The following is a 14,385-nucleotide window of genomic DNA, read 5'->3' on the forward strand; positions in this document are numbered from 1 at the left end:
ATATCAAACCAAATTTAACTTAAATCATACCAATCAAACATAAATCAAACGAAATAACCTAATCATACATATATCAAACAAAATCTAACAAAATCATACATATATTTAACAAAATCTAACTTAATCATACATATATCAAACAAAATATAATTTAAACTAACCTAAATAAAACATAAAACTAACCAATAACAAACCTAAATCTAACCATATAACCAAACGAAAAATCTAACATAACCAAATAAAACAACATATCTAAATATATACCTAATCTAACAAAAATCAACCAAAATATACAACATATCACATAATTTAAGATTAATTAACCCTAAATATATAAAATCTAACCAACACTTAGAATTTACCTTGAAATAGGCGGAGGCGCGGCGACGGGAGTCTTTCAAGCGGCGTCTTGGCGGATGTAGATCTTCGAGCGGTGGTGACACGTGCGGAAGGAAGCTGGGAGAGAGAGAAAGGGAAAGATAGCGGGCGAAAAGAAGAAAAGAAAAATAGGGTTTTTTTATTTATATAGGTCATTACCGAAGGTTTTCATAAACCTCTCGGAATTACCAATTTGGGAAATTCTAAAACTGAAGGTTTTCTAATAAACCTTTGCAATTACCACTTACCAACACTTAGAATTATTTTTAATTTTTTTGAGAAGAGTCAAAACCGAAGGTTTATTAGAAAACCTTCGATTATAACTTTTCCCCAAATTGGTGATTGCGAAAGTTTATTGGAAAACCTTCGCAATTACCAATTTGGGAAAAGTAAAAACCAAAAGTTTTATAATAAACTTTCGGTTTTGACCCTTCCCAACACTTAGAATTATTTTTAATTTTTTTGGGAAGGGTCAAACCAAAGGTTTATTAGAAAACCTTCAGTTTTTACTTTCCCCAAATTGGTAATTGCGAAGATTTATTGGAAAACTTTCGCAATTACCCACATTCTCAACACTTAGAATTATTTTTGGTTTTTTTGGAAGGTCAAAACCGAAGGTTAATTAGACAATTTTTGGTAAACCCTCATATCACCGAAAGTTTTACACACCTCTCCGAATCTATTTTTATTAACGAAATATTTCTTACTCTCGGTACCATAACCGAGAGTTTTTAAAAACTCTCGGTAAATTCTTTCGGTAAAGACCCTTTTTTTACTAGTGTTTTTATCAAGTTTGTTCATTTTTATTTTTAACTGAAACAGTGTAATACATTTGATATAGATGATCACAACTAAGGTGGAGAATATAAAGATTTATCGTAGCTCTAACCAAATCTAAACTTGAATTACCATTTTTTAAAACTAAAATAGGCTAAAACATTTGAAAATGTTGATCACATTTAAGGGTGGTCATATCAATGTTTATCATAATCCAATTTAAATCCGAATTAGACTATTTAGGTAAGATACTTAATTTTTTAATAGAAAAATCAAATGTATAAATGTATAAATATATGGTCCACATATTAGTGGTTAAACATTTGATTGTATATTAAGAGGTAACTAGTTCTAACATGGTTGGACCATTTTTATCTAGTTTGTTTAATTTTTTAACTCAATAGAGTATAATATTTTAAAAGATGATCACAACTAAGGATGAGAATATATCAACGATTTATTAGAACTCTCGTCCAATCTAACCTCGAATTAGACTATTTATTTAAGATACTTAATTTTTTTAATATAAAAATAAGGTGTATAGTAGTGGTACATTTGGGAAAGAGGATCATAACTAGGGAATATATCAACTCATATAATGGGTTTATTCAAATTCTAACCTGAAAGACTACTTATGTAAGGTATTTCATTTTTTTAATTATAAAAATAATGTGTATAATTTAGTACTAGAACATTTGAAAAAGATTATCACAACTAATTAAGGGGAACAAATTAATAGTTTTAATTTCCGATCTCTAACCCAACCCGAATTAGACTATTTATACACATTATTTTAGATTAAGTTTGGATATTTTGGGTTGGTTGAAATTTAGATTAAGTTTGGATAATTTTTTTTAAATTTGAATGAGAATAAGTCTTAAGTCCAAACTCTATCATGATTAAAAACAATTATCAAGAAAATAGCATATATGTTATCTAAAATAATCTTTACTACAAATAAAGCCAACAATCTTGATTTCTTTGGTATAAAAATGATGTCACATTAAATAAAATGTAGATGTTCTCGTTTAATTGAGCCAAGAGAGACCAACTCAACACCAAATTTGATGAACGCGAGACATTTTAATAATATAAGTTTAATTTTTTAACTAACTAATATATATATATATATATATATAATGATACTTAATTTTCAAAGTGTCCGGATTTCCGGGTCGAGAGTTGTGGTTAATTTGGATATATATATATATGAGAGTAAATGAATATTTGAGTCGGATTGTGAGTTCACCCGCCCATAAACTTAAAACGGTTAAAAATAAAATAAAAAATGTTATAGGTATATTTCGAACTCGCAATCTAACAAAAACAAGTATAATCAATTAACCAACTAGACTAATAAGAATTTACATTTCAAATTCAACACCAAATTTGATGAACGCGGAACGTTTTAATAATATAAGTTCAAGTTTTTAACTAACTAATCTATATATATAATGATGCTTAATTTTCAAAGTGTCCGGATTGCCGGGTCAAAAGATGTGGTTAATTTGGATATATATGTAAGAGTAAATGAATTATTGGGTCGGATTGTGGATTCACCCGCCCATAAACTTAAAACGGTTAAAAATAAAATTAAAAATGCTTTAGGTATGTTTCGAACTTTCAACCTAACAAAACAAATACAACTTTTTAACCAAATAGGTTTAATAAGACTTTATATATATATATATATATATAATATAATGATGCTTAATTTTCAAAGTGTCCGGATTAGAGATGGCAATGGGTACCCGTATGCCCGATACCCGTGGGTACCCGATAGTCGGGTTCGGGTATTTTAAATCGGGGTCGGGGTCGGGGTCGAGCATGGGGAGAAGGAGAAGGTACCCGGTCGGGTACGGGGTCGGGGATGGGGAGTGTGCGAAATCCAAACCCGATACCCGATACCCAGTTATATTAATATTATTGATTTTTTTTATTAAAGTTTAATGTGTGACTTTTCAAAAATACTTCATCATTGCAAATGTATCATAAATATGCATCATTTAATTTGATCTTATCCACACTTCACTCCAACCATAGTCATAAATACACTACACTCCAACTTTAATTATTTTATATTCACAAAATAATATTTCTCTACATAACTTCAATTTTTATTTTAATAACAAAATATTACTCTCTCTCATAATTTTTCATATTCAATCTCTTGTTTTTTTTTCCAATGTTCATTCTACTTTTTTTCCACTCTAGTTTATCTTCTTCAAGATTTACAAAAATTATGAGGTAGGTAAGTAATGGTTTTATTTTTATTTTTAATATTTTGATATTACTAATGTTAAAATTATTTATTAAAGTTGTGTTTCTTTTTTTTCAAACTTTATAATTTTATAAGTAATTTAATCGGGGATCGGGTACCCGACGAATCGGGGATGGGTATAGAAGTAGAGATACCCGTCGGGTTCGGGGTCGGGTAGTGAAATGAAAATCGGATTCGGGAATGAGTACTTCACTACCCGTCGGGTAGGGTACCCGTTGCCATCCCTAGTCCGGATTGCTGGGTCGAGAGCTTAATTTGGATATATATGTGAGAGTAAATTGATATATATATAATTTTTTAAAATTTGAATGAGAATAAGTCTTAAACCAAACTCTATCATGATTAAAAACAATTATCAAGAAAATAACATATATGTTATCTAAAATAATCTTTACTACAAATAAAGCCAACAATCTTGATTTCTTTGGTATTAAAATGATGTCACATTATATAAAATGTAGATGTTCTCGTTTAATTAATTGAGCCAAGAGGGACCAACTCAACACCAAATTTGATGAACGCGAGACGTTTTAATAATATAAGTTTAATCTTTTAACTAACTAATATATATATAATGATACTTAATTTTCAAAGTGTCCGAATTGCCGGGTCAAGAACTGTGGTTAATATGAATATATATGTGAGAATAAATGAATATTTGAGTCGGATTATGAGTACACCCGCCCATAAACTTAAAACGGTTAAAAATAAAATAAAAAATTCTATAGATATATTTTGAACTCGCAACCTAACAAAAACAAGTATAATCAATTAACCAACTAGACTAATAAAAATTTATATTTCAAATTTAACACAAAATTTGATGAACGCGTAACGTTTTAATAATAAAAGTTCAAGTTTGTAACTAATTAATCTATATATATAATGATACTTAATTTTCAAAGTGTCCAGATAGCCAGGTCGAAAGATATGGTTAATTTGGATATATATGTGAGAGTAAATGAATTATTGGGTCGGATTGTGGGTTAACGCGCCCATAAACTTAAAACAGTTAAATATATAATTAAAAATGTTCTAGGTATTTCAACCTAACAAAACAAATACAACCCTTAATAAGACTGCGGATTGCTGAGTTAAAGATTAATTTGGATATATACGTGAAAAGAAATATATATATATATAATTTTTTAAAATTTCAATGAGTATAAGTCTTAAGCCCAAACTCTATCATGATTAAAAACAATTATCAAGAAAATAGCATTGATGATATTTAAAATAATCTTTACTACAAATAAAGCCAACAATCTTGATTTCCTTGGTATATAAATGATGTCACATTAACTAAACTGTAGATGTTCTCGTTTAATTGAGCCAAGAGGGACCAACTCGTTTACAAATCTTTTCGTAAACGAGTTGTTAATAACATAGCTAGAAATTCAATAAGTTAAAAAAACATAAGAGAATTAAGTTTTTTATGCTCACATCCTTGAGATTTGGAGGGGAATTGTTGTTGCCTCAATAACTTGATTGCTCAAAGGTACCATCTTGATCTTGTCTATGCTACCAATCTTTTGCATAATATGAGCACGGCAATTCTCAGCAGCCATAATTCCAGCAGAATAAGCTCCATGAACCGAACCCTCGTTCTCTATACTAACCGCTTCTCCTCCAAAGAAAATGTTACCAATTGGAGCTCGAAGCCTTTCGTACACATCCTCTGGTTTCCCCACAATATCGTAACAATAACATCCCAAAGAGTCCCTATCAGTTCCCCATCGCGACACAAGATATTGAATCTGCACATATATTATTATTATCATTACAAAAAACAACAACAAATGAACTTTAAAAAAAGTTAGAACTTTTTTTTACCGGATCAGTTGCATTGGGAAACATATTCCTTAACTGAGACATCACAAACTTGACAAGAGATGAATCTGATAGTTTCTCTAGATCATAAGAGAATCTTCCAGCAGCCATGTAGACAAGGATAGGATTACCCGTAGCTTTATGTAGATTTAGGAAATAGCCGCAAGAATATGAAGTGGGAGCTACCACTCCCAGTAATTCAACATTTGGCCAGAACACATTATCAAAATGCAAGGCGATCTTGTTCTCGTTTCCTACACCTAGGTCTGAAATAGCCGAGACTTTCCAATCAGGCAACTTGGGTTCGAACTCAATTAGATTGGCTTTTAGAACCCCTAATGGAACAGTTACAATTATTGCATCTGCAATGAAGTTTGTTCCATCCTCTGTTGTCACCATTGCATTGCTACTTCCATTTGAAATCCTTACCACCCTAAAATCATGTTTTAAATCAATTATTACAATACATGTAAAAAAATTTAAATATGCAATTCAGTCAGTCTTGCTGGCGTACCGATGATTCAATCGAATGTCAATGTCTTTTGCAAGAGCCTTAACAATTGGGTAATAACCTTGCACCATTAGCCCATGACCCCCAGAAAGGACATGTTCCTGTCATCCAAAAAAAACACCTTACCATTAAATAATCAATACAAGGAATTTTTCAAGAGTTATTTTACAATGGTTTTATGAGCTCATGGAGTTTAAACATCTCTAAATTCTAAACTAACAATCTCAGGTATAAGAAAAATAAATTTACCTGATCCCAGTTCTTCAATGATATCATGTCAGCATCCGCTGCAAACCAAGCTTCCATTCTGCATATGTACCATTGTAACACTTGATGAGCACGTCCTTCTTGTCTGCAAAAAATGAAAACATCGCATGACAATGGCCCATTTGGAAATACTTTTTTTTAGATCTGGATCTGAATCCAGATGAGAAACCACTGATAAATTTCTGAATAAGGGCCTACTAAGTTCTATTTACAAACATGATCTCATCTACCAAATCCAGATGAAATTCATATAAAGAGAAAAAAAAGTGTTTACAAATGGGATGAAAATATGTAATAATTCTTTTTGATTACCATACCTTAGTTCTGGGTGTTTTTCCAGCACAATTGAAATAGCATCATGAACAGACAGATCATTGGTATGTTCTTCTCTAACTTTATCCGTCTGTTCAATGCCCATATCTATAGTAATTAGTGGTTGGAAGAAGATTCTCTAAACATTTTGGCAAAACAAATTGAGGAGAAACCAAGTACCTCTTTGAGAATTTTCATGAAAACATCTCCAACTTCAATTACCATCTGCCGGGGTACTTGATGACCCTCCATGTCAAAGAGTGTACAGCTGAGAAAACATAAGAAGACCTCATGAACCAGTTGAATGTGCATACTTCTGTAGAACTAATTTGCAAGCAATAAAACATTATTCACAGTCTATTCTGTAAGGGCTCATTGATCTGTTTTTTAAATTATCATTAGTATTAATATGTTAAAATGTCATAGAATATAAAGTAAGAGCTTGTTTGATCTAGGTTTTTTGGAACAAAGGTTTCACAAGGAAGTGAATACTGAAGCAATAGTTACCTCTCTAAATCATGGTCATATAGCACAGAGTTGTCACCACTTGTACGGTATAACTTAAGCCCAAGCTGACGTATGAGTGGAGCCAGAGGGTTCTCATTGCAGACACCATGTAGCCTACATTTTATACAGTGGGTGAAAAAGTTAATATACAGCCTTTATTCTTGAACATTTCAGGGGAATCTTATTGAAGACACCAAATATGAACTTGCCATGATGCACCCATGTCTACTGGGGTACCAAAAGAATAGTCAGTGTGAATGCGACCACCAATTCTATTCCTTGATTCCAACAAAATTACCTGAACAAAGTGAAAAACAGTCACATGCACAGAAAGAAAGACAAACCATGATAAATACAAAGTAAAACATAAAAATTTTCTGTCAAAGAAATTCCATGTAGAATTCATTTTAAAATTATCATTCTCCTTGAGAAATCTGGATATATTTCAACACAATCTTCATCCCCCAATGTTTATGGAAAGAGAATTATGATACCTTAAGAGAAGCGTTGTGGAGGATATGAGCAGCGGCCATCCCTGAAATGCCTCCACCAATCACAATTACAGTTGGGGTTGAAATGCAAGAGCCATGAATGAGTGAAGCTAAATGACCTAAGCAAAGAACTGTAAACATTAGCGTCGATCACAAAGGTTCAACTATACCATATAATAGTAGATAATTAACAGTTCAGAAAAAGAAAAAAAATGGAGATTACTAACATAGTATAGTTCAACAGTAAGAAATGACACCAGCAGAGAATAGGTATAAGTGGTTAAACCTCTAAGATGACACTCTATATATAGTCCATTAAGAGACTGTTACGATTTCATGGATTAATCCCTATACAAGCCTACTATCATCTATTTATACACTTCATTAATCAAGAATACCAATTGTATACATAACAAACTTTTCTACTATATCTTAACTTATACTTCAAAGACTACTTTGTATATTCTTCAAGAACTATCCTTCTCTATTATACCTTTAGAACGCCTTAAATGAAAGTAGAAGTCATGGCGGTGGAGTGTCATGCTAGCTTCCTATGTTCAAAAAATAAATCCTTCTCTATTATACCTTTAACTCTAACACAGGTTACATTATTCACCCCTACAAAGCTTCATTGTCCTCAATGAAGGTTTCAAAAAACATTAAAATCAAAACCAAACAAAATTAAGAAACTAAAATAAAGAATTGTAGAGAAGAAGTATATTGGTGGCCCAAGCTTATTTTCTTCAAATTGACCTATGAAATTTAATGCAGCCCACTGATTTCATTTCCTTAGCTACTGTTGGTTGCATTCCAGCGTTTTAGAATTTCAATCCACCTGGAAATGCCTCTCCATTTATTTGATTATGATGTAGCTCATAAAACAAGAACTGCCTATTTAAAACAACATTAGGTTAAGCTTCTGGAATTCCTCAAATTACTCCGCTGAAATACTCTAAACAAGAGGCAGGTGCTGGCCTCGATCAAAGGAGACCATTGCACATCCCTCGTAGCTATGTTCAACATATGTAAATATGTTCCTCCTTTCGTCCCTTTTTCAATTCGAAGAAGCCAATGAGAACATGGACTTATAAATCAGATGCTGAAATTTCCGAATTGTGGCCAAGGTAACATAATATACATGTTTCCTTGTCCAACTTTTTTTCTAAAAAAATACATATTTCTTTCTCAGTTCCTTTTACATTTCTCCAAAATGGGTAACAAGAACATTATCCAGATTTTTACCATCTTTGTTGTGGCTTAACTCCTGATCCTTTGAGTCCATCTTTTTATCTTCTTGCTCTTTTGGGATGTTTTTGATCTTTCTTTCTTTACATAACTAATGTCTTCTTGTCCCTTGACAGGTTCTAAGATTTCTTGCAATGCCTCCAATAGTCATGTGTTCCTCTTGTGGAAATCATTTATGACTCATACTCTTCTTCCATTCGAAGGGCTAGCTGTTGCAAAATTACTCCCTGTTGAGCTATTAGGGTCCCTTGTTTCTTGGAATTCCCTTCGATTTCTTCATATTTAACTAAACGTTCTTGCAGTTCTTCAACTGATGCCTTAATTGTGTTGAGATCACTTATTTTTTATTCCACCATTTCTTTCCTCTAATCTATACTGTTATTGACAGACTTCTTTGTTCATTCTTGTCATCTTGTGGGTAGAGGATCAATGGCTTAGATACCAATGTTACGATTCAAAATTATAAATGAGAGAATTGGGGATAAGAGGGTGTAGACTGTACCCTACTATCATCTATTTACACACTTCACTAATCAAGAATACCAAGTGTGTCCTTAACTAACTAGTGTAGTTTATTCATATCATGACTAATACCTTATCTTCAAGAACTATTCCCCTCAATTATACCTAAACTAAACACATGTCACAAAAAACAAACTCAGTTTAATTTTGGATTTGCTTACAAGATTCAGATTTCCACAACTGATTTTAATATGTTGGTCAAATAAAAACCAAAATCAGAATAAGATTTGTTCTTGAATCAACTTTCTATATGTATAGATTCAAGGACTTCCAGTAGATTCAATCTAGAGCTACTAAATTTGAAATGAAACAATAATCATAATTTAGTCTAGCATCAATTCCCATGTTTCTAAACAGATGAACTATTCAAGCTAGTTTGATCACAATCAAGAATTAAACAAATAACAAAATCGAATACTAACCGTCGACCAAGTCAGTAAAAATTGAATCTTTGAGCTCCATTGAGATAGTTGAATCAAAGATTTGAGAAATGATGTCTAGTTTATGTATAAGGGTGTATAGGAATTGTGAAATTGGAGATTAATTGAGAGGAATGGAAGAGAAGGAAGAAGAGAATGCCGGCAATGAAGCGGCTGAGAGTGGAGGAAGCGCCTTGTGAATCAAACCAGCTCATAATCATCAGAAACCGCAAAATATCTGACCCTTGGGTAGATCGATGAGTTTTGTATCGATTGCATAGATTGATTGATGCCAATCCTTGTTTATCTCTTTTTCGCTAAATCTTTCTTGTTGAAACGTAACCGCTTCAAATTGATCTTTCGAGTTGAGGTAGAGAGTATTTATAGGAAGAAGAGGTGTTCATCAAGTTCTTTTTCTCAGCTGGCTGACAGACAGTTGTTGAATCATCGTCTTCTTGTGCCAAGTTGTTTTTTCTTTTTTGTTCTTACTTTATACTAAATTATAACCCCTTAATTATAATTACCTTAATTGCACCAATGATAAATGACCATTATTTATTTTTTCGAACAAAAATACCTGTCTCGCGACGACATGCCCGTACGATCGCGTCTTGTAATGGCACATTCGTCCCACAACAGTACATTCGACGAATTAGGGTTCTGTCGCGTAGGAGTATTTTTGTTCGAAAATTAAAAGTGGTCATTTACAACCATTTTTGTTAGGCGCGAAACATCGTGTAATTATTAGAATCATCTCATCAAATTTTCCTAATTAAATATATATATATATATATATATATATATAATTTTCTTAATATAAATAATTAAAATAACAATCAAAATTATAACTCCAACCTTAATTTTAAGGTTAAATATATATTTTATATATGTTTTCTTAATATATATATTGATTTGAAAAATATAATCTTTTTTTTAACATTTTTTTCTATTTAACTTTCCCTCCCATAATTTTCTTCATGTAACTCTTCATATTTTGTTTTATTTAAATATCTTTCTATTATTTTATTTTTATTACATTTTTTAATTTATATATTTTTAAATAATATAATTATATTTTTATTAAACAATACCATTATAAATTAAAATAATAAATAATTATTAACTATTTAAAACATAACAACTTATTTATTTATTTTTTAAAATTTATCCATAATCAATTATCATTTTTTTTTCTTTTATCATCAAATTACTTAATTTATTAATTAAAATATTAATATTTAAAAATATATGTATTACCATTATATATTAATATTTTTTAATTTCATACCAAATTTTTTTATGATAAACTTGTTTTATTTAAATAAACTCAACTCTATCAAACTTTAAATTATTTTTTTATTTTTTTATACTGATTTTTTAAATAATAATTTAACTATTATAAATTATTATTATTTTAACATAATAAAATATTTTATGATAAAATTTGATAAATATACAGTAATTTTTCATTCATATTATTGTACCAAAATATTGATAATTTTTTTTATTGTAATACAAACATATTTTAAATTAATTATTTAAAGAAATGTTTAAAATTTAAAATAAATATTAACTTTAATATATTTATTGCTAGATTTTGATATGTTCTTAAATAATTAATAAATATTTAATATTCTTTTTAAAAATTGTAAAGGGTGTGGTTTTAGTTATAATGTGATTGTGTAGATGTATATATGTTTTTTTAGATAAAATATTATATTACTGGTTAAATAAAAAAAATAATTAATGTTATTGATTTAACAAAGAAAAAAGAAAAAGTAATTATATTATTATTTTTTAATATTATTGAATAAAAAATCCAGACAAAAAATCAATAAAATAAATTGAAAACAAAATAATAAAAAATATTTAAATTTAAAAATAAATATTCAACTAATGATTTTAACTTTTAAAATAATTAAATTTCAATTTAAATAGCAATTTAAAAATTAATAGAAATTGAAAGTAAAAAATATCAATTATCCTATAATTATTTATACATATGCCTCCAAGCTTTTTAGATTTACATTTGCCTCTAAAGTTTTCAAAAAAATTAAAACACTCAAATTTAGAGATTTTAGCTTCACTTAATTGAATACAAAATTATAATCGGAATTATTTAAATATATATATATATATGAATCGGGAATTGAACTAAAAAGAAATTCTATTTTTTTTTTTATAATTTATTTTTTAAAATACTTTATTGGAATATTAATTTAAATTAAATAATATTATATATATATATATATTTAAAAAATTAATAACATTTTGTTCAAATCCATTTCATATCAACTTTAATAATTTTTTATATTATTTATTGTTAACTAGTGAGCTACTCAATTTGTTTATCTAAAATCCACTTGGATTATTTCAAGTTAACATTTAAAAAATGTAGACCATTCTTAATAAATACAATATATATATATATATATATATTATAAGTTTAATTGTTAATTGAGGAAACACAATTAACAACTAAATTCTGGCATTCCTTGCTCCTAGTAGAAATCGCCTTACTAAGCATTGAAGAGTGTATACATTAATAAGTTAGTTTGTAGGATGGTAGTTGAATTCGGGCTATAAAATAGAATTATTATATTATTAGTTATAAATAAAAGATGTGGATAATAGTAGAGAAAACACGTAAATAACATAAAATATGTGTAAAATTTGAAAAAAAAAATTACAAACATATATAAAATTAGGGTTAATCTATGTAAGGATTATATTGGGTTGAAACCCTCCAAAAATTCTTTAACTACTAAAACATTAATTATTCAAATCTTCTAAAATTTATAATATACTAATAATATAGTTGTTTTTATGATAAATTTGTCATTAGTTCGATTATCCCAATTTGTAATTTTTTTCTTACAATAATTTCAAGCCCCTGATTTTTTATTATTATTTATAGGCTCAAAATTAATAGACATGATTCAAAGTATAACTAAAGATTGTAATTTTAATTCTTTATTTTCACTGAATTTATTTAAATAACTAACTTTATATTCTTGATCTTCACACTAATGATATCATTTAATTTCTTTTTAACTAAAATGTATTTAATTATATCAATATCAAATATATTATATATATATATATATATATATATAACGATGCTTAATTTTAAAAGTGTTCGGATTACCGGGTCTAGAGTTGTGGCTAATTTAGATATATATGTAAAAATAAATGGATACTTAGGTCGGATTGTGGGTTGACCCGCCCATAAACTTAAAGCAGTTAATTGTGTAAGGTCACATAATATGAGAAGTTGATTAAGATGTGGATAAATGTGCAATGGGATAGTTATCCAAATTGAGGATAAAAAGTGAGGTTGTATATTATAAATATTGTAAGAGATGGGTTACGAGATAAGAGGTCAATTGAGATTGATGACCAAAGTGAAGACTAAAAGAGATTGTTGATGTTGAAGATGGTTGATTTGACCGAAGTAAAAGTGTAAGGTCACATAATAGAGGTCGATTATTGGGTTAATAAATGTGGAATGAGATTGATGGTTAGCTGAATTGAGAATAAAGAATGTCGGGTTGTATGTAAATGATATTGGTTAAAATTTGCGATGAAATTGGTGGGTGGGTAAATGAGAGTATTCTATTTTTTATTTTAATATATTTTTCGTGATTAATTAAAAAAAATTAAACATTGAAATACATATTATTATAATTTTATTTAGTAATTTATTTTTTTAATATTTTTATCAGTCTAATGTGTATAGTACGAGAATCGAAATAGTAAAGTCTTATTCTCACTAAAAAAACATTTTAAATTAAAATGAAATATTATGACTACATAATAGGATAATTTTTCCAAAAATAAATGTTATTTTATTTTTTATTTTAATATATTATTCGTGATTTATTAAAAAAAACATTGAAATACATATTATTATAATTTTATTTAGTAATTTATTTTTTTAATATTTTTATCAGTCTAGTGTGTATCTTAAGAGAATCGAAATAATAAGATCTTATTCTCAAAAAAAAAAAAAACATTTTAAATTAAAATGAAATGTTATGACTACATAATCATGATAATTTTTTCCAAGAATAAATTTTCCTGTAAAACAAATCAAATAACCTTACATAACTCACTCTTTTCATAACTCAACATAAATTAAATAACCGAATCCAAACAAAACGTACCTACAATAAATCATTTCAGAAAATAAGTCAAATAATTGATGCCAAATTATAAAATATTGAACCAAAGACATATTAAATTTTATGATTTACACACATGTATATATGCAAAACGGCAAAATAATCTAGTTGGCCATTACTCCCCCTACCCTACCATAAAATAAACTGATCAAGTAGGTATGGCAACCCGGGTAGGTTAAATTAGAGATATGTCGTTTTCAGGTTATAATTGGTCATTTTTAGAATAATGATAAATGTAAGAAAATTTTGTAAGGAATGAAGAAAAATCTAATGCAATATGATATTTTTTAAAATTATGAATTGATTTTAAACAAATTAAATTTAAATGGGTTGAATTAAAAGTCAACTTCAAATATACAAATAAAAATACATTAAGATAATTTGTTATAGAAAGAATATTGGAACATGGCATTTTGTTATATATAGACTAGCTAGCTGGTAGGACAGTTCACACTCCATTTTTATCCACATATTTTATGGATTAGTTTCAATTTAAAATTCTTTAAAATTTTAAAATACATTTTATTTTAAATTCATACATAAATTTAGATGAAATAATAGTGTTGGAATTAATTTGTATATTAGTTCATATCATGATAATAAAGATTAAGTTTAATTAAATTATTTATTAATGTTATGCGCTTATCTAAACATAAACATT

At 28.5% G+C, this 14,385-nt stretch overlaps 1 protein-coding gene across 1 annotated transcript; it reads right to left on the minus strand.

Moving 5' to 3' along the window:
* Positions 1–4,737: 4,737 nt before the first annotated feature.
* Positions 4,738–9,900, minus strand: LOC124938610 (probable polyamine oxidase 4). Its single transcript, XM_047479082.1, has 10 exons — positions 9,544–9,900; positions 7,358–7,473; positions 7,073–7,161; positions 6,864–6,977; positions 6,537–6,624; positions 6,362–6,447; positions 6,027–6,129; positions 5,781–5,878; positions 5,270–5,699; positions 4,738–5,193 (listed from the first exon to the last, which is right to left on the minus strand). The coding sequence occupies exons 1-10, from the start codon at positions 9,581–9,583 to the stop codon at positions 4,876–4,878; spliced, it is 1,482 nt and encodes a 493-aa protein (XP_047335038.1). The 5' UTR covers positions 9,584–9,900; the 3' UTR covers positions 4,738–4,875.
* Between the last annotated feature and the right edge of the window lie 4,485 nt (positions 9,901–14,385).

This window comes from Impatiens glandulifera, chromosome 5 (genome assembly GCF_907164915.1).
Source record: "Impatiens glandulifera chromosome 5, dImpGla2.1, whole genome shotgun sequence".
Lineage (NCBI taxonomy): Eukaryota > Viridiplantae > Streptophyta > Magnoliopsida > Ericales > Balsaminaceae > Impatiens > Impatiens glandulifera.